Raw genomic sequence first — 27,323 nt, forward strand, 5'->3', positions numbered from 1 at the left:
CAGCATTTTTACTTTGGAAGGGCAAATCTTTATTTCACTTTTCTGTGCACATATTGCAATACAAAACAACATTTTAAAAAGCAACCTCTGGAGCCAGGAAGCAACACGAAAAACTTTAACCCCTGCAAACTCAAGTGCTGGATGGAACTTACAGAACACATGCCTGTCACGGCAAGACAAACCAGATCAGGTCACACCAAATTCATTCTGTAGCTCAGAAACTAATACAAACCAAACAGTTTTTTCCAGGTGAGGGCCAGCTACGGGGCCAGAACCCCCGCAGCCCAGTTCGGGAGCTCAGCGCCGGGATCCGAGGGGCTGCAGGGACACCCACACTCCGGGAATGCTGGGCTTGGAACCGGGAATTGACCCGCGGGCCCGCCAGCGCTCCTCGCGGCGAATGAATGACCCTGTCACAAAGCGGGAATACGCACAGAGCAGCACCGAGCCCGGCCCGGGGTCCGACAGCCGCCCACCGCCGGGCAGCACGGGCCGACACCCGGTACCCGCACGGACAGGCACCCGGTCCCCGCGGGACCCTAAGGACCAACACACCCGGTCCCCGCGGGACCCTAAGGACCGACACCCGGTCCCGGCCATCCCGCCCGCGCCCAGCAGCGCACCGGGAGCAGCGGGGGCGGCGCCGCCCGGCGCGGAAGCGGAAAGGGCGGGCGGTGGCGGCGCCTGGGGCGGTGTGACCGGCGGCGCTGGGCGGTCCGGTGGTCGGTCGGCCGCTCGTGGGTGGGTGTGAGCGGTCGCCCGCCCTCCCCGGCAGCCCGGCATGGCGGAAGCGGCCGGCGACGCGGGGCTGGGTCCGGCCGCAGCCCCGGAGGGCGCGGAGCTCGCGGCCGTGATCGGCGCCACCGTGCCCACGGGGTTCGAGCAGACGGCGGCCGAGGAGGTGCAGGAGAAGCTGGGCTCGGCCTCCAGGATCAGCAGGGATCGGGGCAAAATCTACTTCGAGGTCCCGGCGCGGAGCCTGCCTCAGGTCCGTGCGGGCTCTCCGCGCCGCTCCCCGCGCCGCTGTTCCCCCTGTGGCCCGGCGGTTCGGTTCGGTTCGGTTCGGTGGGTCCCAGCCCCTCCGGGCGGAACGCTTCGCTATAAGGCCCCCGATACGGACAGCATCCCGCACCCAGCCACGGACGGCCTGGGTGCAGCAGCTGTGTCCGCCTTTACCGGGGTTTCAGGGGGAGATGAAATGATAGATGGGGACGGTAAATCAGTGCAAAGACGTAAACTGATAACTCCCGTGGGGACTAAAGGTGGAAAACCGTAGTCTAAAACCTCGACGTAAGATGGCAAAATTCTAGCGACAGTAAACGCAGTCCCCACTGCACACGGTTTGTAATGTGTCACCTTTTCATCTCTTCTAGGTCCACCGTCTGAGGTCAGTGGATAATTTATTTGTTGTGGTTCAGGAGTTCAAAGACTATCAATTTAAAGAAAATAAGGTGAGTTACTCTTCCTTTTTCTATCGGTTGTAGGGTTTGGAGTGTTGTTTGGGCTTTTTAATTTAAGACTAGCATCGAAGTATTGTTTGTTTAACAAGTTATTAATTTGTGATATTATTCCAGTTCCCTTTTCTGGCTTGTAAATGGAGGTGTGGCCATGTTGTCTAATATAATTTCTGCAGTTAAATACTTTACATTGGCAAAATCTGGGATAAGAGCTGATGCTATGTTTGTAGGCCACAGACATAGGACAGTGGACAAATCCTGCGGGTCTTGTGATTTTCAGTGTAATTCCATTTAGTTATGGCAAAAACCAGACAAAAACCTGTAAGCTTTGCTTAAACATGTAGTGGATTAATGTTTAATAAACTACTTTGAGAGATCTCAAAATAAAGAATAACTTTTAAAAGGATGGAATAACTTCAAAGCACAACTTTTTCTGTCTTTTAAAGGAAGATGCTCTAAAGGATTTGGAAGATTTGGTTAAAAAGCTGTCCTGGACCGATCCATTGAAAGTTTGGGAGTTGAACAATAGCCTGAAAAAGAAAAAGACAAAACGCAAAAAGCACAATCTGCAGAGTCCAGCAAGCAGAGAGAAGCTGAGTGATGGCGGAGAAGAGGGAGGAGCAGACCAAAATAACACTAATGACCAGGAGGACTGTGCCCAAAATCCTGTGGCTGTGGAACCCACTAGTGGCCAGGAAACAGAGAATCCCCAAGGGGTGACCTCCAGAAATGGGGTGGAGGAGGAGGAAGAGAATGAGCAATCAGATGTGAAAGTTGAAGTGCAGGCGAGTTCTGAGTGCGGGACCAAGGCTGGTGACGGTCAGACAAGCGAAGGAGAGGCGAAGGTGCTGAGGTTCCGAGTGACGTGCAACAGAGCTGGAGACAAGCACAGCTTCACGTCGAATGAGGCTGCAAGAGACTTTGGTGGAGCTGTGCAAGAGCACTTCCAGTGGAAAGCTGACATGACTAATTTTGATGTGGAGGTATAGTGGTGTGCCTTGGAAATACCTATGTTTCTGCAGTACAAAGTTTTAGTTCTTACTTCTGATGCTTAGAAATCCCCAAATTGCCTTCCAGAGACTATGGAACTGAAAACTGGTAATGCTGAAATCAGCCTCTTCTGGAGTGTTAATTTCCCTGGCAACATTATGCATGTCCTCTGATGCAAGCACTTGCCTTGCTTTCACCTTCAGCAAATCTTTCCTCTAATGCGTTGTTTAATAGCAGTCTAAGTTACCAGGAAATGCTCCAAATGGAAGCTGTTTTTGGGATGAAGGGGACAGAAGAAATTAACTGTCAGGTGGTTTTTTTTCAGTCAGGGGAGAGCAGAGGCTGGGAAAATACAACAGCATCTGTCACTGAGACACACAAAGCAGCCACACGCAGACAGGAGGTTTTGCAGAGCAGAGGTTTCTCCATCCACCTCAAAGCTGAGACAGGGCGGAGAGAGACCCCTTTGTTTATTTCTTACTTTTTATACATTTCTGGGTCTAGCAGAAGATTGGCTTTTTGGGGTTTCCACCCCTCAGCCTCAGTGGCTAGACCAATTGTCAGTTACAATTGTTTTCAGGTTAGAAATATGCAAACAAAGGACAGAGAATGAAAAACAAGGGATTTGTTTATGTTACATCTGTGGGAAAAGGTAGAAAACTGCTCTAATATTCTACAGTAACTAAAAGAACTGACTCCATTTATGAAATTCAAAAAGGCCTTAAAAAACTCAGAAAAACCAGGGTAACAAGCATCCCTGGCCTGTCAGTGGTCAGGAGCCACCGTTTTTGAGGGGCAGAAAGACCTAAGGTTTCTTGCAAGTTTACTAAGGGCTGGCCACTGCCCTGGAGTGAGATTTCACCTTCCTAGTTAATGTAGTCCCCACCACAAATATGATTTTTATTGCTGCTTTTGCAGATGGTTCACTATGTCTTGCAGGACTTACCCGACTTCTGCCCCAGAATCTTTTAAGAAGCCAGTGCAATGGTTGTAGCACTTTGAGAAGTCTTGTGCAGCAGGTTTGGTGTGAATGAGACTGTATGTGAATGCTCATCTGAATTCTGTCTTATTAAAATGGTGCTTTGCTTTACTCCCAAGAAGAAAAGCTTTTTTATATGTCATTCCTGGATTTTAAATTACCATCTAAGGCTCCTGCAAGTATTTATTAGGCATTCTGTGGAAAGCTTTTGTTACTTCTGACATTCACTTCAAGTTTTTTCTTTAGGTTCTTCTGAATATTCACAACAATGAAGTCGTGGTAGGGATTGCGTTAACTGAAGAGAGTCTCCACAGACGAAATATCACACACTTTGGACCCACAACGCTACGTTCTACCCTGGCTTACGGCATGCTCAGGTCAGGGCAGTTAAGTTGTATTATGCTCGGTTAACAAGTCACTTTGTTTCAGCAAGTAAACCTTTTATATCCCCCACTGCTTCCTCAGAAGCCATTTCTGTTAATTCATAAAGAAAAAGAAATAAAAAAAACTGGAGTTGCTGACACCATGTGCCTTGTAGTAACAGGTGGTGTTTCCCAGCCAAGGAAAGTAAACATTTGCTGTATTAGCCAAGTTTCAAAATAGTGTACCACAGTCTTCAAAGAATTCCACTGCATTGCTGGTTATGAAATAGTAATTAACTTGTGGAAAAAATAATCACATAAAGTTTTTCGTTAGAAGAGTAGAATCAGAGTGATTAAAACAGTTTCCTTTCCCTTATTTACAGAAATTCATGTTTTTAAGACATTTCTCACTATATCTTTTCTTCTGTTCCTCAGACTCTGTGATCCCCAGCCTACAGATATCATAGTTGATCCCATGTGTGGTACAGGTGCGATTCCAATAGAGGTGATTCTTCTGTGTTTTTTTTTTTAAACTTAATTAAACTTGTCTATATCTGCAGCTGAATAACATGTGTTAGTCTTCTTGGTAATAGAAGACTAGAATAGAAGAATAGAATTCACTGAATAGTAAGCTCCAATTTCACCAATTTTTGAACAGATGCAAATACACTTTTTGTAAATGACCTCATTTTCCTTCCATGGGATGTAAGAGGAAGGGACTAAATCCAAAAGTATTTTGAGCTTTAAAGATGCAAAATACAGCTGTCTGTTACAGAATTCCAAATTTCCTGCCATCCACTTGCAGTCGCTTTGTTGTATTCTGTCATGTTCGAGAAATTAATGGGGTTTTTTCATTCAGTCAGTGTTGATGCTAATGTTGCTTATTATCATTTTCCTGGCAGGGAGCTGCAGAATGGCCCTACTGCTACCACATTGCAGGGGATAACAACCCTCAGGCAGTGAAGAGAGCAGCAAACAACGTCTGCTCCTTACTGAGGAAAAACGAGAGTAAGGACAGGTGAGAGGAGCCTGAGGGATCTACCTTTCCTGCAGTGTTGTATGCACAGAAACCCACTTTGCATTGATGTATTTGAGTGTCTGGTTCATATTTTCTTGTCTATTTTATTGCCAATGTTCTAGACCTCCCCACTGTAAAAACGTTCTGAGTGCTCATGTCTGAGGGAACTGCCTTTGCTCTTGCAGCAGCAGCGCCCTGGGCGTTCCGTTGGACATCGTCCAGTGGGACATCTGCAACCTGCCTCTGCGGACGGGCTCTGTGGACATCGTGGTGACAGACATGCCCTTTGGGAAGAGGTGAGTTGTGCTGGGAAGGTGCTGCTCCTCGCTGCCACAGCTGCGCCGCTCTCCTGACCGGGGCTGGGCTTCTCCCCAGAAGGTACTGAACCGCGCCTGGTGGGGAAGGAGTCGTGAGCCCGATGTTAAAAATGAGCTTGAAAGTAACCGCGGTCCTGAATGAGCACAATGATGTCTGAGACACCAACAACACTGAAGTGGCGCCAGTGATCACAAAGGGGATCTGAATGTGTCTTGCAGGATAGGGTCGAAGAAGAAGAACTGGGATCTCTACCCAGCTTGCCTGATGGAGATGGGCCGGATCTGCACCCCAGGGACCGGCAGGGCTGTGCTGCTTACCCAGGACAAGAAATGCTTTGCCAAGGTTTGTTCTGTGAGAGAAAATCAAACCTATTTACACTTGAAAATACATTGAGGGAAAAGTTGTAAGCTGTCATCATTACAAAAGATACTCCATTTATAGAGCAATAATTAGTAACGCTTAGATTCAGTTTTGGACCTGAAAAGTCCTTTGATGTTGCCATCAGATGTGATATAGAATAATAAAAAATAATGTTGTCTTAATGCCACTCTCTGTCTGTTTTTGGCTTTCAGGCCTTGTCCCGTGTGGGACACATCTGGCGCCGAGCTCAGACCGTGTGGGTGAATGTGGGGGGACTCCATGCTGCAGTGTATCTGCTGAGGCGCACCTGGGAGAGAGCAGAGGAGAGAAGGCCCTTCTGGTAAACTGCCTGAAGGAGACAAGAGACACCTCCAGACTTTGTTGAATAGCCATCTGGTAAAGCAGACACCTGAGAGCATAGGTCTGTCAGTTTCAAAACCACACAACCTGTGGAGAAATTGTCACACGTATATTAAACCAGGGATCAACTTGAGAGCTGCCAGTTCTACTGTGTGTTCTGAAACCTTATTATTCAAATCATCTCTGCTCCCTTCCACCCAAACTTAAATTCATTAGTGGAGTTAGCAGTTCTTCCCTTGGCTTGAATCTTCTCTTGTCTTTTTCAGTTAAACATTTATTTCTTCTGCTTACAGTAGAAAACATGTTGAGGCAGCTCTGGGGGGAACAATCTATTTACCAAGCTGTACCTTCAAATGACTAACAGTACTACTAAGACAGTCACCTTAAAGGGTTCAGAGGTAGTATCTCTAACGCAGCTTTCTAATTTATACCATTGCTCAAATGTAAACTAATAAGAAACCAGTACCTCGTTTTTGTAGTCTGATAAGCAAATTCCAGTTGGCAAACAGTATGCCGTGCTGCTGGTTCTCTTGCCTGTTACCTCACCTTAGGGCTAATTACCAGTAAATGTCAGATCCATATTTTAGTGTTCCATTGCCATGGGTGAAGGGGTAACACACAGCCTTAGAAAACAGTCTGTAGTTACTATTTGAGGACAGAGATTCTTTTAGTAGTTATATTAAAAAGGTCATGGTTTCAGTGTCTGCCATGGATGCATCAAGGTGGCAATTTGAATTTCTTAGGTAGTTTAACTACCACAGTTACGCTGCCACAGTATTCACAAAAATATTGTTGCAAATATATTCTTCCTCTGTGACCATACTATGATTTCTCAGGTCTCTTACTCTGCTCATCAGAGGCTAAAAAACACATTGCTGGTTTGCCTTTTCCATTACAATGTGTTCATGCTAAGTATGTGTAACTGTTCAGAGGTGAATTAACAAGTATTAAAGTTTTAGAAGTTTTGCATAAAGAGATGAGTCTTAATTTTGTTCTTTTTCTGGTTCATGTTCAGATTTCCCAATATCCTGTTAATTTCTCTCGAATTTTACTGTTTTTATGTGTGTGTGAGAAAGATAATATTGTGTTCGGGAACCTACAGCTGAAGGATAAAGGAATATTTTGGCAGACAGCGGTCGGGAGAGGAAGGAACTGGCAGCTTAGCTGTTGCTGGCTGAGGAAGAATTGGTTTGTGGCGGCCCTGGTGAGCCCAGTGCCTTAGTAACAAGAGCTATGAAATGAGGTCGCTGGGCGATAAGACATGACAAGGAGTTGGCAAAGAAGCGGCGACTTTCCCGACGCCTGTTGCCGTTTTCCTCGCGTTGTTAAAAGCGTTTAGCGGGTCCGGGCGCGGGCTCCCCTCACAGCGGGCCCGCCCCGCCAGGGGGCGCTGCCGCCGCCGGCCTGCTCCCGGTGGGTGCCGCCCCCTGGCGCCTGCGCGCGGCGGGGCCGGGGCGGGCCGGGGCCGCGATGTCGCCGCCGGGCCCGGGGCGTCCGGCCGGGCCCGGGCCTGGACCTGGGGCTGTGCTGCGCTCTGTCAACACGCGGGAGGTCTCCGAGGTTGTCTTCAACAACTACAGCCCGCGCTGCGTGCTGCCCGTCTGGCTGGACTTCGAGGGCAAGCCGCGCCACTACCCGGTCCTGCAGCCGCGCAGCGGGCGCGTCATGAACAGCTACCGGGGTGGGTGCGGCGGGACGGGATGGGCTTGGGCGTCGCGGGGCCCGCGTGGGTGAGCTGCTGGTGGTGGAATCTACCCTTTTACCTTCTCCCCTCTTTTTCCTTTCTTTTCTCTTTTCCCTTCTTCCACTTTTCCTTTTCCTTTCTTCTCTCTCCATTTCCTTTGCTCTTCCTATTTCCTTTCCCCCTCTCATTTTCCCATTTTCTTTTGGCCTTTCTTCTTTTCTTTCTTCCTATCCTTTTCACCTTTCTCCTTTCCCCTCCCAGTTCACACCAGTGACTGGGACCATGGCTGTGCACACAGAGCTAAGCTGGAGAGTTTGGTCCCTTGTGAGTGGATGCACTTCAGAGTCACTCATTAAAAAGTTGTATAATTGGTACATTCCCACCTTGTTCCCTGCCAGGGCACCTCTGGCTGTTCCGGGATGCAGGGACCAATGACGGGCTGCTTGTCAACCAGCAGGAGCTGTTTGTGGCAGCCCCCAATGTGACCAAAGCTGACATCACACTGCCAGGTAAGGGCCAGGACCACAGGCACCCTAGGGAATTCTGAAGTTGATCTCTTTGGACCTGTTAGGATTAGTGAGAAATCAGTTCTTCATTAAATTAAACCTACTTAGGCAGTGGAAGAGATGGTGAGGGGTTCTAGGTAGAGCTGTTGTATTGGCTGGAACTAGTGGAAGACCTCTCCTTTAAAGAGCTGTCTAAGGCGTTTCCGTAGATGCCTCATGGCAGGAACCACTTCTGTCGCCTTTCTGGAGAGCCCAGCCTGTCGTGGGTCACTGCTGCAGGCTATGCTCTGTGTTCACATGCTCAGAGCAGCGTCGTTGGCACTGGAGCAGCAGCTGAGAGCCCTCGTGAGAAGGTTGTGTTGTGTTTGTGTTTAACTGCAGTGTTCACCCTGAAGGAGAGATGTCTGCAGGTTGTGCGCAGTCTGGTCAGCCCAGTGGACTACAGGAAACTGGACATTGTTCAGTCGTTATATGAAGAGCTGGAGGATCATCCTGATATTTGGAAGGATCTTCAGCGGCTTTCTCTGGAGAGGAATGAAGCACTGAGGAACAAAACTGTGGAATAACATAATTAATTCAGACTTCTCAGTAGCAAACCACTGAGTCAGAGCAGCAAGAGTCAACAGGAAACACACCAAGAACTGATGCCTCTGTTTAAAGTTTTGAAACATAAACTCATAACATTGGTGATAGTCAAATCAATAGTCAAAGACTGAACAGCACCTGGAGGCATGCCAGGTTCTAATGGATCAGTTCATTTCTTCATTACATGTATTGCAAACTGTAGGGTAAGATCAGGGCAGGTGGAAATGGAAAATATTCATACAAAGTAACTTTCATTGTATTAGAAAGCAAATTACACCAAGGATTAATTTAGCCCAGACTAACGGTTTTAAGTGTCATTGGTTTGAGTAATTTGTTTTGATGGAATTTCCCTTTCACATGTAGCCTCAATGTGCCTGTGGGTTACAGAACATGGGTGGTTTGTACATGAGAGTTTGCAGCAGTGCCTGAGAGTCGGACAAGCATTACATTGGTGGAAAAATGATCTGTTAATGCTTGAAGGTTATTCTGCCTCTTACCTTTCCACATACAAAGCCACATTGGATCCGCTCTAGGTCTGACATGTTTTTACTATCATCATACCTCAGATGCCTTATTTGCCTTTGTCATAGGATTCTTGCCTGGCTGATTTCAGCCACAGAGAGCAGATCCTAGTTTTGGACACCCTTATCTCCCACAGCTGCTTCCACAGCCTGTACAGGGTTCACAGGAGGCAGATGCTTTAAGTTCTGTCTTTTCCCCTAGCCGTGCTATAGTCCAGGTTGTAGTAGGAGGCCTTTTCAGGGAGCATGGGCCTCTCGAGCTGCCTGTGTCTTCTCAGGACCAATGGGAGCTGTATTGGCTCACACAGCCAGCTCACAAACAGGGCCACGCTTAGTGGCAGGCTGAAAAAGAAAGGTAATATGTGTTTGCCTGTATTGTGTTCTCCACATCTCAGTGGAATGTGCTCTGGTGTAAATACACACAGAGAGTTCAAAACAGCGTAGTTTAGAGTTACATTAATTGTCCATCGAGCAAGATGTGGTGCAGCTCAGGTTAGAAGCAGATTGGTTGGAGATTGATTACAGCAGGTTATTTCTGTGAATACGTGTCCCTCCAGTTGTACATTCTGAGAGTAGCTGTGAAACAGAGAATCTCAATTCTCAGTTTTGTACATATGGAATGTCTCCCTATTTGCAAACTTGTTTTTCTTACATATTTGAAGAAATTGATCTTTGACATAAAAATGGAAATGCATGCCAGCTTTCAGACTTTAATTCTGTCAGGTAGGTCCCCAGTGCCTCTGTGTGTGTATTCTATGATACTCTGACAGTCGTGTTTGACCAGGAAACACACTTTGGACTGTACAACCTACCCAGGCTGATGCTGCAGGGCTGCGTTGTGGTTCTCATGAACTATCAGCACAGCTTCAGGCAGTGTCTGGGCAGGAACAGGGCTACTGTCAAGTTCTGCTCTTCCCACCTCTCACAGATCTCTGAGGGGAAGGTGAGCCCATGCAGGTCTCTGGAGCAGACATGGGTCAGTGCCCTAGGGAGCCTGAGGGTCAGAGAGTGCTGTACTCTGCTCCTGACCATACCTGAGAGAAGGTTCCCTCGTGCTGCCTATGAGGCTGTGTACTGCAATTAGCATGGCAGCTCTGCCATACCCTGGCAGGAAGCTGGTCTGCTTGGCTGCAGCTTTTCCTGTAACCTAGTTGTTATTAGGTGTTGGGTTTAACAGTCTGTACATGGCACACACGTTCTGGGTATTTCTGAGTTGGGTGAGGTCTGTGGTTTCTTGTGTTTCTCTTTAGAGTGTATTTTTCTCTTCTGGAGTGCTCCTTTGGATCAGAATAAAAGATTGGAGAAACCCCAGCTGGCTTTAACACGTAAACATTGGGAAACGCAGTCTCCTGGTAGTTACTCAGATGGGTTAGTTATGAGTGAAAGTCGTCATTCACTTGTGGCAGCTGCATTAGCACTGGGTGGTTCAGTCAGTCCAGCACAGCCTCATTGGCCATCCCGGGACCAGCAGAGAGAGCCGGCAGGGCCAGCCTGAGGGTGCACGGTGTGCAGGGGCGGTGGGGCACAGCTGAGCAGGAGAAACCCCTGAGAAATAAATGCTTCTGACATTCTGCAGCATCAGGGGCTGGGGGAGGCACACAGCAGTGCAGAGTCCTGCCCACACCACCGAAAGGGAAGGCCTAACAGCAGGAATATACAGGATTGCTCCACTGCCCACACCAGTGAAGGGGAAGGCCTAACAGCAGGAATATACAGGATTGCTCCAGTCTTTATTCAGTTGATTTCAGTTCCCCAGTAAGACCCTGCATTACCTGTAACATTCAGAGCAGAACTGAAGCCATACACACAGCTGGATGTGTTCTTTCCCCTTGTTTTCCCGCAGAGGTAAATAGTTCAAATGGTTTCACAAATTTTTCCAGTACCCAAGGGGAAGAGGCCTTCCTACTTTTGTGTAGTTCTTTGCAACGCAATTTCAGTCTCATCTTACATCACTTTCAGAGATGTTCCGATCGTGAAAACATTTAGGCGTGTGTCAGAGGGACAGTGAGCAGGGAAAAGGGAGGGGAAAACCCCTTAAATGCAACTGTTACTGTTGAACCTGGTACAACTGATAAAACAGCTCATCCCAAGGCAGTCTGAGTTTTAAAGATATTTAACATACACTTTAAGATATTTTAAATACACTTTGGGTAGTTTTATTTTTTCCTGTTCTTTGATCTTATAGCTACAACAATATTGCATTTTTCAGTTTTTCCTGGCCACAATCCTTGCCTAATCCTTGGCAAGCAAGACCTGGCCCTGTAACCACTTCTGATGTTCTTTAATTCTCAATTCCTGCATATCCTACCGTACCACATACTGTAATGAGTGAGCTCCTTGTGCGCGGCCGTGATGGCAAACCATGCCCGGAGGATTCCTGCGCGGCATCACCTGGCGGCTTTTCAGTGCCTTCTCTGGTGGTGCCCGTTCCTTTCTCAGCCACTGTGAGATCCGTGTCTCGCTGGCCCGCGGACGGCCCCAGCACGCTGTTGGGGGTCCATGTTCACAGCCCCTCTCTAAGGTCACAGGGACGAAGGAGCCGCCAGCGGAGTGCCCGGGGCCGCGGCTCTGCCGGGCTCCGCTCCCGGCCCGCACCCATCCGCTCGCTCCGTACCGCCGGCCCTGCCAGCGGTGCGCAACGCCCGCGAAAACATCTCTCGCTTCCGGCACGCGAAACTCGTAATGTGGCAACCAAGCTGGAGCAATAACAGTCATGGAAAGGAAAATCTGATTTGCATGTGGGGCCGGCGCCTGACGTCAGCCGGAGCAGGAAGCAGCGCTCGGAGCCTGCGGGGATCGCTGGCAGTGTCGCGGGCTCTTTCCCCGGCAGCGAGCCCGCCTGCCGCGCTGGGGCAGGCTGTGAGGGCAGCCCCCCAGAGCGAGCAGCCCCGCAGAGAGGAGGAAGCTCCGGGGCAGAAGAGGAGAGGCCGGTGAGCGTCGCTGCCCGTGGCCGCGGTCCCTGGCCAGGCGCGCACCATGCGCAGCCGCTGCTGATGGCCGCGCTGGGGGCAAGGGGCTGTCCGGAGAGGGACCGCGGAGCCATGGCCCTGCAGCAGCCGCCGCTCGGCCTCAAAGCGGGCTCGGCCCCGGCGCTGTACATCCACAGCATGCCCGCCTGGGTGCTGGAGGACTTCTGCCAGAAGATGGACTGCTTGAGCGACTACGACTGGATGCGATTCGGTGCGGGGGCATGGGGCAGGTGGGGTGGCGACGGGGCTGGCGTGGGGGCACCGGGACAGCAGCGCCTTCGGGACGTGCTGGAAGGATGCGGGCTTCGCGCTGTCCCCCGCGCTTCCCAGCGCTCGGCAGAGCACATCCTGTAAACAGGGAGTTCCCGGTCATCAGTCTGGTTTTGCCTTTCAGACGCAGGTGGGAATGCCAGACTCCTGTGGTTCCTGAGCAGCCAGGTTCCTTCCCCTCACTCTCCGCAATCTTTCGCAGTTCCCTCTCCAGTCATCCTGTATCTCCCGCCACCTCTCACTGCCTGTTTTCACATCGTCCCTCACATCTGCTCAGATGTTCTTCTATTTTTTTTCTTTTCCTCCTTCTCTTCATGTATATTCCCTCATACTTTCTGCCCATTTTTCTCCGTCCTGGCTGTGTACAGTCAGTAAGTACAGAAAGTATAGTCCCTGAATTATTTACTCTTTTTTTTCTGTATCCCAGTGCAAACAATTCTAAGCTGAACCTTTTCTTAGTGCCTGCCTTCCTTTATTTGATATGACTTCCCTAACTGTGTGCTGAATAAGCTCTTACCCCAGTTAAACTTCCTGATGTCGGGTGGGATTCTCCAATACCTTCAGGTGCATAAAGCTGTATTTCTGACGTCCTTCTAAAGCCAGCCGTGGTGAGAACTCGTGAATCTTTGTCTCCACATGAACACCCCAGCCCCTAGCTTTTTTCCTTTAGGCACAGCCTCTCCGAGACTCTAGCTTGGGGCTGTGTCTAGGCACGTGGGGTGGAGCTGGGGCAATGTGAGGGGCGGTGGGTTTTGTATGGGTAAGTGAGCTGGGAAGAATGCAGCGGGGTGACAGGTATGGTCAGGAATTAGGACACATTGTGTAGTGTCAGCTTTGGCACAGGATCTGAAAATAGCTGCATTTCCCTGATTCCTTTATCAGAGTGTAACTAACACCCAGGTGATTCAGTTATTGTTTGGCTCACCACAGCACAGGGATTTAGGAACGCAAGTGGGAGTGCAGCCACTCCACTGACTGCTGTCACCTGATTTGGGAGACTCGCCTTAGGAATTTAATCTAACCTTTGGTACAGAGTACTAAGGAGAAAGATTACAGGGAAAATATGCTGGAAAGGCACTTTTCAAGTGTCTCGGATAGAACAAAATTTTTTCCAGAATAGCTGAAGGAAGAAAAGGGATATCTTACTTTAGGAACAGAAATTTCTTCATGTCCACATAGGTAATTTATTGTGATCCTTCCTTTTAAAGATATGCAAATGCAAAAGCAAGCTGTGTCGCACACCTTAGCCTGTCCTGCTTGCCCTTGCCTGTTTTTTCCAATATTTAAACAGAAATATCCATTCTCTCCCGCCAGCCTCCTATGTGATCACTGATCAAACAGAGCTACGGAAAATCAAGTGCATGGAGAAGACAGGGATCAGCATCACGAGGGAGCTCATGTGGTGGTGGGGAGTGAGGCTGGCAACAGTGCAGCAACTCCTGGACCTGCTGCAAGGGCTGCAGCTCTACCGAGCGGCTCAGGTCATCCTGGACTGTGAGTAGCTGCCCCTTCCTTCCATGGCTCTGTGCTACTCCTCACAGCACCCAGGCCCCTCCTAGAACATCTCCCTTGCTAGCTGAAGAAGCTTTTTGTTAGAGGTCACATCCTGTGTCAAATTCTAAAAAGTCTCCACTGATTGTGACTTTCTGCTCACTCTAGTAAAATTGGTGGTGCTAGGGAAGAGGTGACACAGGTCACTGTTCCCTGCAGCTCATCACCCCAAGTTTGTGGTGCCCATATTGGACCCCTCGAGAAGTGCCAGGAAGATGAGCTGTGGCCCAACCGTGGCTGGTGCTTTTAGACACCAGACAGGGTTTCAGAACACAGAGGCTTCACAAAGGGTCCCTGCCCTTCAGGCCTGGTCCAGGCCTGGTCCTGTGGCACTGGATAACATCCTGAGAGATGGCATATTACAGCCCCTGCCAGGATTGCTTCCAATCCAAGAGCAGGTTCCAGGAGTTAGCCCTGAAACACAGACACAACACAGACAAAACCAGTCAGCATCCCTGCAGGGAAACACTCACCATCCCTTTGTGGGTCTGGTTTGCACCCTGTGGTATGTCAGTATGGCCATCGCTTGCACAATTTGCACCTGATGTAGGTACAGCGGGACATTCCCATACAGCATGCTTTCCCTTGTGCTGCTGTCAGTTACTTTTTTTTTTTTTTTTTTTTTTTTTTTTTTTTTTTTTTTTTTCTTTTTTTTTAAGCTTTTCTCTGTATCTGAATATGCTTACTTGGGTGACTCCTCTTGGGCAGTTACAGAGGATGTAGCTTGTTCTGTTGGGCACTTCAGAAAACTGAGCGGTCTTTACATCACCATAATTCAATTTATTCCTACTTAAAGGAATCACACACAGGACAAAGGGTGATCTTTTGCTGACAAATTACTTCCCAAAGAGTTCTACCTCCCTTCAACAGTTTCTTGCACTCTCTTGTCCCACTTCTGAATGTCCATAGTGATGTTTTCTATGTCAGTTCTTTAGCTGCAGTGCTGCCCTGTTTGTCTGACATGCAGGAAGTTGCAAAAGTCATGAAAAACCCTGAAAAGTAGGTTGAATAAGGGAAGTGATGCTAAGTTCTGAGACTTCTAGGTTAAACCACGTGAGGGAAAACACAGAATACAGGGAGTTGCCTGCAGAAAGGCCTGCAGGCTGTTTGACAGCTAGTTTTAAAACTCTGTAAAGTTTGGGATTTCATACCATTGGAACACAGTAACAAAAATACCAGAGTGTTCTGAGTTTTAATTTTCAGACCTGCTTTCATTCACACCTGAATTCATAGGTGGCATTGAAGAAAACAGATAGAAACCTTAAACAGAACATGCCCATCTCTGCCATTTTTGCTCTTCATGTACTGCTGTTCTTCAGCCTCAGTGCCTGAATGTGCCATGGCTTGGCTTCTCTCCCACTGTTCACTGGCTCGTGGTTCATACAAGTAGCCCAGATTACACAAGAAACACTGGCCTTCCTGCTTGTTCCAGGTACTCCCTGGCCTTTGTACAAGTAAAAGAACGCAAAACTGTTGTCTGATTTCAAATGCAAACAGGGGCCTGGCATATTTGATTCTGAGATCACCAGATAAGATACAAAGCTGTTAGGACAGCAGGATAAGAACCACCATGTAATAATATTTGAGCTTATGATTTTTCTGTATGAAAATAAAACATTATTTTGGATTTTTAAAAAAATGTTAAAAGGTATTGCTGATAAAAAGTGACAAATAGGAGTTTAGAACTACAACCAGGAAAATGTTTTCAGGGAGTAGAAAGCCCTTATATAATCCCAAGTGCACACTGGGCATTTCCAGGCTCCTTTTCCACCTCAGTTTTAAGAGCTCTTTAAGAGATAAGAATTCAGCTGCTTTGGGGATTTTGACTACCTCATATACCACAGCATCTTGAACTTTTGCACTTTATTTCTTCCCATCCTAACTGTAGCCTAATCTCATCTGAATAATCCCCCCTCATATACGTAGTTTTAAGTTCCTGTAAACTGTATCTTTATACTTCTTTTAATCAGACTTCAAGTTGCTTTTTCAGGCCTGACTCTGAGGTTTTGCCAAGCTGTGTACGGCACAGGATTTATTAGAGCTGTTGTGAATCAATAATTTATCCTTTAAACTTTCCTTATTTATCAATAAGTTTTGAGCTTTGACCATTTGTTGTTTACCCTAGATTGTTTTTCGTTTGTTTCTTTCTGTTGCTAAGTAAAAGTATGAGTCTTTCTTACAAATAGTCCTGTATATGAAAGTTTTTCCTGGGAATGAACCTAGTCATGCCATTAAAATCACTCAATTGAAAATAGTCCTAAAATGTTTCACTAACTAAACCCAACACAGTTCTGTCCATCTTCCCCTCAGTCCCATGACAACTGACAGAGAACTCAATGCCTTCCTTAGGCTGGGAGGTATTTGTGATTTGAGATCATTACCTGAAGGATGCTATATAGAAAATGATGTATTATTATTGCTAATTTCTTCTTGTAAGACACTCTGCATCTGTTGAATAGTCATTGCTGGTATTTGTTTGAAGCTATTAGTTCCTTTTTCAGTAGAAGTTAATGTCACGGGTACAGTCTCAATTTAAAACCACCGTCTAAATTGCTTGAATGTTCATTTTAATATTGATGCTAATTTGAAGTCTGATATCCTGACTAGGATTATTTTCTGATCAAACTCTATTTTTCCTGGTTATCCTTATCTTCCCTTTGCTCTGTTTTGAAGGGACATCGGCCTCTAACGTCACCAGCCCTGAGAAAGAAGATCCAGAGCCACCCAAACAGATCATATCTGTACCTCCCACAGAAGGCAAAAGGAGGGAGAAAGAAAATGCCATAAGTTTGTTGCCATCCCCAGACTCCTCACACCTGGGAGCAGTCCCAGCAGGCAGTAAGTACAGTAATGGACTCCAAATGTGCTCTGACATGAGCTGGCTGCATAGCCAAGGCTGTTGTGTGTGTGGTCAGGATAGTACCGTGAAGACACTGATCTCCCAGACGGGCACAGCTGAGTGTTTGTGGAGGCTGTGAAGCCAGACAGTGTTACTGTAAACACGCTCCCCTGGAGAGAAGCCAGACAATAATGTAGACATGCTTCCCTGGACAGAGAGCAGGTAATGTAGACAGTGTATAGACACCACGCCCTAAGGGAGAAACCCTGGCAGACAGCTCTCTCTTCATGCTGAGGAAATGTGTTCCTCCCATGAGGCTTTGTGGTTGATATGTTAATGAGTTGTACTCCATTGGTTCTTTCCCTCTTTCCTCCTTTTTACCACAGACGATTGGTCCATTTAGAACACTCTGATTAGTTCATTTCTCAATCCTCCACCCGATTGGCTCAGGTGCTTTACCCCGCTCCCTGCCTTCCCTATATAATCCTCTGTTTTCCCCTCCCTCTTTCACACTTCATTGCTGGACTCTGAGGAAGAAGCTGAATAAAGCCTCCTGCAGAATTCTGTATGAAGGCTGTCTCTGCCTTCAGCATTGCCCCAAAGAGCTGATTTCACTGAAGAGCTTGAAATCACTCAGCAGGCAGCAGATGTATCTGTGCCTCTGAGACGTCCTTCTAAGGACACTTCTCCAGGAAGATTGCGGCACTCTGACCACCGCCCGCTGCGACAAGTGTTTGCTGTTTTCCTAGCACTGCTGTCTCCTGTTTATTCCTGACTTTAGCACACAACCTCCTGGTTGTCCTTCCTTTAGCCCTCTTGACCTTGAGAGATGCTGGCTGTATCTATCCTCTGGGATCTCAGGGTAATTCCTGGGTCTCTGAATGCCTTGGTCCCATCCTGACTCCATGCGTGTCCTGCTCCATGTCCCTCTGTTCATGCACAGTAAATCTAGGCCAGCAGAGAGCTGGGCGGGAGAGGGAGAACCCCAGAACATACTGGGAAGAGCATCTGCAACAGCACAGACACAGGGAGTGCCACGTCCCCAGCCAGGGCTGAAGAGGGCTTCAGAGTTATCATGCAAACAAAAACCAGGAAGAGAGCTCCCTGTTTTCACACAGAATTTCACAGTTTGACAGCTTGTCACAGCTTATCTTTGGTCAGAAATTAAAAATATACCCTAGATCTTCATAATTCCTAGACCTTTGTAGTTAGTCACAGGTGGTTGTATTACAAAAATAAAGTGTGTTTTCAATGCTGTTATCTCAGTTTCAGGTGCTGTTTCTGAAGGAGCTTTGTATTCCCTCCCTGCTCCACCACCTCCCCCGAGAGACCTTTTGAATTCCCTACAGTCCAATCCTCCTGTTTTATCGAGTGTGAAGGTAAATCCCCTTAGTGTTCACTGACTATAACAAGGAAAATTGCCTTTGTGACATTGTGTCTTTTTTCAGTTAGAGTTTATCCCTCTACTTGTACAAAAACATTGATGTAGTGAAAACATTGAGCTTGATTACCAAGGGCTTGGACTGAATACAGTACTATTGCTTCAGTTAGATTGCTTGTGGTTTAAGTCACTTTTTTTGCCAGTGAAGGACCAGTGAGGGAAAAATTTGCAGTTTAATTCCTGCATAGCTCAGAAGGGATAGCATACCCACAAACAGCAGTTGTGTTTGAAGGACTCTCCTGTGTAGATTTTACAGAGGACTTACTTTTCCGGCGTGATCACAGGACAGGACAATATATATAACTGATTAGTCAGAACCACATACCTCTTTTAGTTTCATTGTATACTTAAATGTGGATTCTGTTCAAAACTGAGCTAGTATTGAATTACAGTCATGTTGTCCAAAGACTTGTGTAGCTGACAACTGAGAATCTCCCAAGGTAAAGGTTCCATCACCTCTCTGAGCCCCTGTTGCAAGTGCTTAACCATCACAGTGTGAAAAATTCTCGTGTTCCTAATGATTTCAGCATGAAGTCTCCTGTTCGTTCCTCCCCACAATTCTCTCATCTTCCTTACAGTCTAACTAGATCTGTCCTGTCCCCAAAGTGTTTCCCAGATCTGTGAGCACACCTTAGTCCCATCATGGTTGTTCTTGGCCTGTTTTCTTTGGTTATCCACAATAACATGGTCCAGGAGTACCAGCTGGGAGAGAAGACTGACTCAGAGTGCAGTAGTTTCAGAGTTTCTCGAGAAGAAGTTAGTGCTTTGTTTCCTCAAGTTGGGTGCACATTAAGGTTGCGAAAGCTGCATGATTAGGCTGCAGTGGGACTGTAATTATAGTTGGTGTTAGGACTTACCACACTGGAAGCAACAAATTATTGTGCAACTGATGCCAGATGCTTCAAAAGTAGATATCAAGTTTCTACCAGAGCATAATTACATTATGAGGGATCCCACCTTCTCATCCAACTGTTTCTTAATGTATAACCCAACTATAAAGATTAATATCTTTCGTAAATCAGACTAAAATCACTTCACATAAATATATGGACTTTTAAACAAAACTAAGTCTGTTTCCTGGGAAAGGTGGAAATGCAGATTGGTAACTGATTTCAAGTCGCTTCTACTATGCAAATGTTTTACATCATCCCAACACATTGATACAGGAATTACCTACACCCTAAGGATTGATTACATAATACCTTTCACAGTTTCATTCAGTAATCACAGTGATGGCTTAAAATATGGGAAGGAAAATATCACACTTAAAGAAGGAAAAAGCATATGGATTATCATGAGATAAACTTGTTTCTTTTACAAATATGTAGCCTTGCAGCTCTTCTACTCCTCAGCAGGAGACAATGGGTGATCTCCCTAGTGGGAGTCTTCTGTGGACCCAGAAGGAAATTGCTAATGCCACAAACAGTTTCAGTGACAAGAACAGAATCTGTGAAGGTACTTTTGCAGACATCTACAAAGGTCAGCGGAACAACATGGTGTTTGTAATCAAAAGACTCAAAGAGGCAAGTACTGCACCTTTTTCTAGAATAGGATGTTGTTATTAGCATGACTTGCCCATTAGCAGTTGTTGTTTAATATTGTGTGGGGAAGGAACCAGAATAACTACACAAGAGGAGAGGTAAAAATGAAATTACATAAATAATTAAATGTAAATTCAGAAGACACATGTGATGGATACTTTACTCACACATGTAGTTCCTTTAACTCTCTGCATGGGAGTAGCCTGCAGTATAGCTGCCTGCATTGATGATTGGATCGGGGGTGTCTTTACACTAGTTTTTGTTCTAATTGCCAATTAATTGCTGCCTTTGACTTAATGTTGCTATCAGTGGTACTTGTCCTACACTAGCTTGTCATCTAGAGGCTACCTGATGTGAGTATATGCAAAGTTCTAGTAATTACTAATGACATTCTCTTGTATGTTTTCATTTTTCAGCTGGAATGCACAAGCCCAAATTCCACCCAGAGGTTCTTTCATACAGAAGTGCAGATTTGCTTTCGGTGAGTGGTTGGCTTTCAGAGGCAGCGATGCATGTCCTGCTCATGGTCTGTGCTGGGTGTTCCATCAACACTGGGGTATCTGCTCCAGGCACCGTTCTGGGCTGGGGACAAGGGGTCGTGCGCTGCCTGTGCAGGAGCCCTGGGCAAGCAGCACAGAGCCCAGGGCTACTGCTGGTCCTGACTGAGCTGGCACTGCCACTCTGCAGCCTTGGGATGGGGAGTGCCCACCTTGTACCCCTGCTGCAATGTGATGGGCTCTTCCCCACTCAGGCTCCTGCTGTCTCCTGTCCAGGGCTGTGTTGTGCCTCCAGCTGTGCTTCCAGCTGCAGCACACCATTCCAGTTGCTTGAATTTAGGAACATTTTCCAGCTCAGAAATGTATTTTTCGGCACTGCTCTTACATCATTTGCAAATCACTGCTGATCTGTCCCTGCAGGTGTTGTCACATAAACATTCTGCAGCTGCTGGGGTTCTCAGTGGAAACTGGATTGCACTGTCTGATATATCCGTACTTGCCCAATGGCTCCCTGCAAAACAAGCTTCAGTGCCACGTAAGCAATAATCTGAGTCTTCCACCTACTTGTGATTGCAAGTACTCTCCTGGAATTCCAGGAAAAACAATTGCATCTCTTTGATTTTGGAGAAGCAGTCAGAAAAAAAAGGTGCCCAAGTGCCTTGGCTGCAAGCACCAGAAAGGCAGCAGCTTTTCTCCTGGAGTTTGTCTGGGACTCAGCTAAGCCTTTGGTTTGCTAAACTACCGATGTCTTACAGTGTTTTATTCCATTAATTACAATTTTTTTTCCTCCTTTCCTTGCAGAATGATTCTGCTCCACTGACCTGGGAGATGCGAATTAGCATTTCTATAGGAGTTGTCAGAGCAGTGGAGTATTTGCATAATTTTGGAATTCTTCATGGGAATATCAAGAGGTGAGGACTTTGGCATATCAGCACTTCCTTGGCCACCTGGTAATTCAAGGATTTCTTTAACAATCATGGCTAAAGTTTATACAATTTGGAAATTGATCTGCAGTATTTTCTGCTGTCCCTTGTTCTGTAGGGCCTTTACCCTTTTTTGTTTAACCTGTCTCTGTTTCCTAAATGATGGAAGTAAATTTTTGAAGTAATTTTTGGGCACTCGTGTTCCTCCTTCTTTCTTTCTAACATTCTTAATCCTTTCAGTCCTATGCAGGAGGCCAAATGCTGGACACTTTCAGTGCTTAAGTTTAAAAGTATAAAATTAATTCTTTGCCTCAAGATAAAGTAATGATTTGACCAATATTGCTATTTGTTTGCCATTATCACAGCTCAAATGTCTTGTTGGATGAAAACTTCACACCAAAGCTTGGGCATTCTGGCCTGCGATTGCATTCTTCTGATAAAAAAACAGAATATGCCATGATGAAAACCAAAGTCCTACAAGCTTCTCTTACTTACCTGCCAGAAGATTTCGTCAGACATGGGCAATTAACAGAAAAAGTGGATATATTCAGCTGTGGTGTGGTACGTTGCCTTTTTTCCATGCTCTTTTGCATTTTTTGATGCTTCTAGACCAGCAATTCAATGTAAGAGCAAGTACCTCATATGGTTGTTTTGCTGGCAATTTCATATTATAGTTGCTGGCTTTATAATGTGTTGAAAACCTGGTTTTATATATATCTCAGTTTGTGGCAAAATGAGGTGAATCTTTTGAACTAGAGAAACAAAAGTGTTTCTTATTGTAAATAAAATATTTCTAATGATGGCTTAAATGATGGCTTAAAACAAATTAGATGCTCCAAATTCTTGCAGACTTACCACATGAACTGCTACAAACATTGCCTGTTATTTGTAATTTGAGCCAAAATAAGTGATAGTCTGTGATGTCACCCATCTCCTGGTGTTTCCATTTAAGTAGGAAGTTACTCTGTTCAGCGTGATTTCTTATCTACATTTAGCTTTACTTTCTTCTTATTCTTTGTTTCAGCAATATCTATTGTACTATAAAACCTGGGCTTGACTCTGAAGGTAGATCTAAAGTCTAATAAATGCCCTGAGCTGGAATTGTTAAGCCCCCTGAAATAAAAATATAATATCAGAGTGCATTGAAAGTTCAATAGTTCTTTAGTTAGAAACTTATTTTTTTAAAATTATAGTTCATTCTGAACAATTAATTTTATCTTTCACATATGTTTTATAGGTCTTAGCAGAGATACTGACTGGGATTAAGGCACTGGATGAAGACAGACACCCGATTTACCTGGTGAGAAAAAGCAGCAGTAATGAACACCAATACAAATTAATGGGGTTGCTGTCATAAAATAATTTTAATTTTATTTAAATACAATTTGATAACTGCTGTCTGCTGTACATGTCCTGCAGAAGGGAAGTTTAGGAGCCGTATCCTGGTTCCATTAATGTCAGTAGCCTGCCTACCGTTAGAACAGAAGCACAATAGATATTCCCATTTCACATACCCACTCATGAGTGCTGGCCTGAATTGCATTAGGAGAGGCTCCAAAATAAATAAGTATTTAAGAGGCAAGGCTTTGTACTGAAATGCTGCTGCATATTTTCTGTGTGCCAGGAGGAGGTGGTATGAGCCACAGTGAGTGGGAAAACATGGGTAAGCAGGAACTGCAGAAGCTTATCATCATGTTTATCGGGCATTTGTCTTGTGCTCATGCCTGGAACTGATATCCTTGCCAGTTTCCCAAGCAGAGGTTAGAGCTCCATAAACCACTTTTGCAAGCAATCAGAACAGCCAAACTCACTGAATGTATTAAAACCATCTGTAGAAAGCAGCCTCCACCTGCATCCCTTCTGTGGGATGTGCTCCCATCTTCTTGTCTGGCTGAAGCCTTGGAGGGGAGAACTACTGCATTCCCACTACTTGCAAGCAGTTCAGAGAGGTTCAGAAAATCAAAGATCCTACATTCCTGATTTCTTTAACACGTGTTATAAAGAAATACATGTGTAAGGATGCTGCTTTACACAGCGTTGGCTCTTTTTCATTCTTATATAAATGAGCACAAGCCAAGAAGAGCTGGCCCTGCTTTAGGGAATTTGGCATTGGACACATGCAGAGAAAGCCACTGGCCTTTTTCTCTCCTTTGAGAACAAACATTTCAGTCAGTTGCATGAACAGAGATTATTAAAGCTTTTCAGTCTGTGAACCAGGCATTGAGGAGCAGTAATGACAAATACGCAGCAATACTGATTCTCAGAGATTCAGACAAAAATAAATGCTCGTGTTCATTTTGCCTTCATTTAATGCATCTTCTTCCTTTGAACAGAAAGATATGATTGCCGATGAAATTCAAACAGCAAAAGAAAGCTCACACTCCAAAGTAAAAAATTTGGAAAAACTGGCTGCCAAGGAAATCTGCTGCAAATACCTAGACAGAAAAGCAGGGCACTTGCTGGAGGAGGTGGCTGTTGATTTTGCGTCATCCATCTGCCTTTGCCTGAGAAAGAAGAATTCGAACATAGCAGAGGTAATATTTGAAATACCTGGCCAAGATTTAAGTCTCCTCGTCATTGGGGTATAAAGCTACAACAATCATGCCTTGCTTATTTTTGTGAGTGTTGACATAGGAGAATATGTGTAAGCAGGGCTACAGGAATTCCTATGCGTTCACAGATTTGGTTGTTAAAAACAGGTACTTGAAATTATGGAAATGGCCGAAAACAAATTAAAAGAGCATTACATCTGTGGAAGCAGCACTTCTGGATTCTCCATGAACACTCCAGAAGAAACTGATGATGAGACAGCCAGTCTGAGTGTGGATGTGCCTTCTGCAGAGGGGACTAAAGAGGAGAGCACCCAGGCAGCGATTCTGGCCACTGGCAGCCCCTGTGCACCTTTCATGGGAGCTGTGGCACCCGACACGTATGGCATCTATATGTCACGGGTCCCTTGTGAATCAGATGAGTCCAGTAGTTTCATATGGAATCCTCCAGAAAAATCCACAGAGGAGTTACCTAGCCACAACTGTACCAATTCAGAAAAAGTGGCATCCTGTGATTACAGGACCAAGCAGGGAAAGCCTGACCAGGGACTGCAGGAGAGAAGCGTGGCGTGCGCCAGAGGCGATGGCATCCTGGAGACAGCAGCTGCTGCTCAGGGCACCTGTCCACAGGGAAACACAGACCTGGATTCTTTGTGTGCTCCACAAGGTACAAGTGCCCTCATCTTACAATCCTAGGGACAAATTACTCTCTTCTCCAGAACTGCTTAGGTTCCTCTTCCTTCTTTTAAACACATACCAGTAAATCTTTTCTCCTTGGTTATGAATTTACTAATAAATCTACAAAACATGTAGCAGTTTTCTATCAGATTTTTTTTTTCCTAAGCCAATTTTCTTGATTTCTTACTTGCTTGCTTTTTCTTAAATTTAAAACTACATCTATTCCTTAGATAGTAGATGGATTTTTTTTTTTCCTCAGTATTTGGGCTTTTTTTTTGTTTTTCAGCCTTAGCCAGAGAGACATCTTGGAAAATACAGATAAATGATCAAAAAAAGAAGCTCATGGAAAATATTTTGCTGTATGAAGAAGACAAGTTAAACAGTTCTGAACTTTTTGAATCATAAATTGGATGGATTTATTAGCTGTGGCCAGCTAAGAAGAAGAAGAAATAAGTATTGTCTCCTCCTTAGAAAGATGGCAAAAGTGTACCTTTCACATAGGATTAGTAGCAGATTTGGATCAGGAACATGAGCCCTGACTGAAGGACACAAGAAGTACCACATGGAGAAGCACTGGAAAATACCTGTTCTCTAGCAGATTAAAGCACAGTTCCACACTGTACAAAGAAATGCCTTCTGCCTTTTCGTCTGCAAGGTGAAAAGGAGTGACAAAATAAGTTATGATTCATTTGCAGTGCATTTCAGGAAGCATCTGTTGGTCTATTAAACCACAGTCTCCGGAGTTACAGAGCAAACACTGACCAGTGGCCAGGCAGCAATACCCTGTGTTGTTTTCCCACTGCGTACAGCGGACAGGAATCCTCAGAGTCACTGGGGAGGTTTTCCAGTGGCTCTCTCCTCTTCCATATAATCTTAGTCCACATACTCAAAACCACTGCATTACCAGAGAAGGGGCATTTTTGTGCAAGTCCTCAGGATGGTGTATATGGCTTCATCTTGGTTTGAACTGCACTGACCACAGGTATAAGTAAATAACTTCAACCACTTTCCTCTACTCTCTGAGCTTCTCTCCCACATATACATGTAACACCACTTAAGTACAACCTTTCAGTTCACTTTTGTGAGCTCTAAGGCTGTGTTTAATACTTCATAGGAGTACTTTTGGGAATTTTTTTTTCTAAGTGCCCTTTACATGGTGATGTTTCTCATTGTGTTTCACATGGTAACTGTTGTATATTTTGGATTGGGGAAAAGATTTTAATTTAAAATAGTTTTGTTTTTTTTATAGGACACTTGAAACATAATTTATTTATTTTGGCAATGGATCAAATATAAGCTAATAAGGGGACTTGTTGATGGTTCCACACTCACCAGGCATTCTCAGAGGAATCCTTGTGGGTGTCCCTTGGTTCACCCAGCAGTAGGTTCCTTGGTCTTAGGACCAGGGATCATATGCAAAAGAAACAGAAACTTGTATGCTGGTGTATTTATGATCAAGTGAAAGCCTCCTTATGAAAGTATCACTTTTGGTTTTATCACTTATGGATATTTATTATTTGTACTATTGCTAGCATATTCCACTTGTGTGCAGTCTGGGGAAAAACAGGTTTATTACGATCCAAAAGAATTATCAGAGTATGTAGCTCAGCTTACAGACAGGCGAGCTGCCTCCTGAGCGTAGGAGACAGGGCCTGACGTGCAGAAATGGCTGCAATTCACAGTGCAATTCAGGGAACAAAAACAATTATATGTAATTATTTTCAGTGGAATTGTGTACTAGTATATATCCCTAGCTTTACACAAAGGCCTCACACCTTCTGTTTCTGTAGAGTACCTAGCTCATTATTATGTATTATTACGAGCAAGTAAAAGTATTTTTAACTAAAACCTCAGTACTGGAATTACCTACACATTTCTCAAGGTATTCTCTACACTAAAAACTGGTAAAATTCCTTAATTATAAGTGCCTAGATACTGCCTTTGTATTTACGTTTTTTTTTTTAACAGAATCAAACCAAGATAAGATTAGTACTGACATAAGAAATACTGTATACTCAGATTAGTCAATAACTGCTTAATTCTACAGGAGATTTAATTGAGATATTTTAGGGTGCTGAAAATGTAATATTGATTGTTTTTCATGGGTATATTCTGGGAGACGCATGGTAAAATCCTCATGTCTTCTCCGGACAGGAATGCGTATGGTTACACTGCAGAGCTGAATGGGAAACCTGAGAGTTTTAAACAGAAATGTAGTTTGTGCACAGTTCTATTTCATGAAAGTGCTTTAGAAGTTTTGTTCTCCTGTAGTCACCAAATGGAATTGTTATTGTTTGTCTTGTACTCTAATAGTTTTTAAATGTTCTGAGGTGATTTAGGTAGTCATACAGTTACCTAAATATTTAGCATAACATAATAAGACACTGTGTGGTCTTACATTAACACTGTTATATAACTTGGCAGTTTGGAAGCCAGTTTATGCATTACCATTTACTAATAGCTTTGTGAATAAAAAACCTGAACATTTCCTTTCTTTCTAGCCTGCTTTTTCACGATTTATGGCACAGAAAATGTATCTCGTTCCACCCATTTGGGCAAAAACAGCTCAAGATCACTTTGCTCTCAGTAGTAGTTAGTACAAACATGTTTATTCAGTCTTCATTCACTGTCAAATAGCTGATTTTTTTTCCCTTTCTGATGGCTCTAGAGAAAAATTTCACCGTACAATGAATACAAAGATTGCTGAGGTACCGGCGGGCCGTGGCTGAGGGGAGCCCTTCCCGCCCTTTTCGGCACAGCCAATCAGCGCCAAGGGGCGGGGCCGTGCCCTGAGGGGCGGTGGGACGGCCGCGACTGTAATAAAGGAGCGGCTGTCGCTTTTCAGCGCTTCATAGAACACTGGCTAACGTTGGTTTTTAAAAACGACTTCAAAGTGTGTGAATGGGTTCAGGTCCTGTGAAAAGA

The 27,323-nt window shown here is 45.3% G+C and overlaps 3 protein-coding genes across 5 annotated transcripts; all 3 read left to right on the forward strand.

The window, feature by feature from the left end:
* The first annotated feature begins 666 nt into the window (after window positions 1–666).
* THUMPD3 (THUMP domain containing 3) lies at window positions 667–6,817 on the forward strand. 2 transcript variants are annotated; one of them, XM_040076661.2, is made up of 9 exons: window positions 667–988; window positions 1,374–1,451; window positions 1,904–2,440; window positions 3,673–3,803; window positions 4,224–4,293; window positions 4,691–4,806; window positions 4,992–5,102; window positions 5,343–5,466; window positions 5,697–6,817. In XM_040076661.2, the coding sequence occupies exons 1-9, from the start codon at window positions 782–784 to the stop codon at window positions 5,826–5,828; spliced, it is 1,506 nt and encodes a 501-aa protein (XP_039932595.1). In that variant the 5' UTR covers window positions 667–781; the 3' UTR covers window positions 5,829–6,817. The 2 variants fall into 2 exon arrangements, with proteins under 2 accessions (XP_039932595.1, XP_039932596.1); XM_040076662.2 differs by having other exon boundaries at window positions 776–988; window positions 4,995–5,102.
* Window positions 6,818–7,296: 479 nt separating this feature from the next.
* LOC120758473 (von Hippel-Lindau disease tumor suppressor-like) lies at window positions 7,297–10,451 on the forward strand. Its single transcript, XM_040076773.1, has 3 exons — window positions 7,297–7,525; window positions 7,927–8,037; window positions 8,416–10,451. The coding sequence occupies exons 1-3, from the start codon at window positions 7,315–7,317 to the stop codon at window positions 8,598–8,600; spliced, it is 507 nt and encodes a 168-aa protein (XP_039932707.1). The 5' UTR covers window positions 7,297–7,314; the 3' UTR covers window positions 8,601–10,451.
* A 1,710-nt stretch (window positions 10,452–12,161) lies between these two features.
* IRAK2 (interleukin 1 receptor associated kinase 2) lies at window positions 12,162–26,876 on the forward strand. 2 transcript variants are annotated; one of them, XM_040076738.2, is made up of 13 exons: window positions 12,162–12,320; window positions 13,694–13,873; window positions 16,604–16,768; window positions 18,036–18,148; window positions 19,539–19,733; window positions 20,168–20,232; window positions 20,669–20,783; window positions 21,050–21,159; window positions 21,537–21,732; window positions 22,409–22,471; window positions 23,505–23,705; window positions 23,871–24,387; window positions 24,685–26,876. In XM_040076738.2, exons 1-13 carry the CDS (start codon window positions 12,182–12,184, stop codon window positions 24,801–24,803), a joined length of 2,178 nt encoding a protein of 725 aa, XP_039932672.2. In that variant the 5' UTR covers window positions 12,162–12,181; the 3' UTR covers window positions 24,804–26,876. The 2 variants fall into 2 exon arrangements, with proteins under 2 accessions (XP_039932672.2, XP_039932673.2); XM_040076739.2 differs by having other exon boundaries at window positions 19,566–19,733.
* Window positions 26,877–27,323: the final 447 nt, after the last annotated feature.

The sequence above is a fragment of the Hirundo rustica genome, chromosome 12 (assembly GCF_015227805.2).
Source record: "Hirundo rustica isolate bHirRus1 chromosome 12, bHirRus1.pri.v3, whole genome shotgun sequence".
NCBI lineage: Eukaryota > Metazoa > Chordata > Aves > Passeriformes > Hirundinidae > Hirundo > Hirundo rustica.

Excerpts from the sequence above, each read along its gene's own strand:
- THUMPD3 (XM_040076661.2), top strand. The coding sequence starts at position 782 with ATGGCGGAAGCGGCCGGCGACGCGGGGCTGGGTCCGGCCGCAGCCCCG. Across the intron at positions 1,452-1,903 it reads ATCAATTTAAAGAAAATAAG|GAAGATGCTCTAAAGGATTT; the intron begins GTGAGTTACTCT and ends TGTCTTTTAAAG. Across the intron at positions 5,467-5,696 it reads ACAAGAAATGCTTTGCCAAG|GCCTTGTCCCGTGTGGGACA; the intron begins GTTTGTTCTGTG and ends TTTGGCTTTCAG.
- LOC120758473 (XM_040076773.1), top strand. The coding sequence starts at position 7,315 with ATGTCGCCGCCGGGCCCGGGGCGTCCGGCCGGGCCCGGGCCTGGACCT. Across the intron at positions 7,526-7,926 it reads CGTCATGAACAGCTACCGGG|GGCACCTCTGGCTGTTCCGG; the intron begins GTGGGTGCGGCG and ends GTTCCCTGCCAG. Across the intron at positions 8,038-8,415 it reads AGCTGACATCACACTGCCAG|TGTTCACCCTGAAGGAGAGA; the intron begins GTAAGGGCCAGG and ends GTTTAACTGCAG.
- IRAK2 (XM_040076738.2), top strand. The coding sequence starts at position 12,182 with ATGGCCCTGCAGCAGCCGCCGCTCGGCCTCAAAGCGGGCTCGGCCCCG. Across the intron at positions 12,321-13,693 it reads CTACGACTGGATGCGATTCG|CCTCCTATGTGATCACTGAT; the intron begins GTGCGGGGGCAT and ends CTCTCCCGCCAG. Across the intron at positions 21,160-21,536 it reads CTTCATGGGAATATCAAGAG|CTCAAATGTCTTGTTGGATG; the intron begins GTGAGGACTTTG and ends CCATTATCACAG.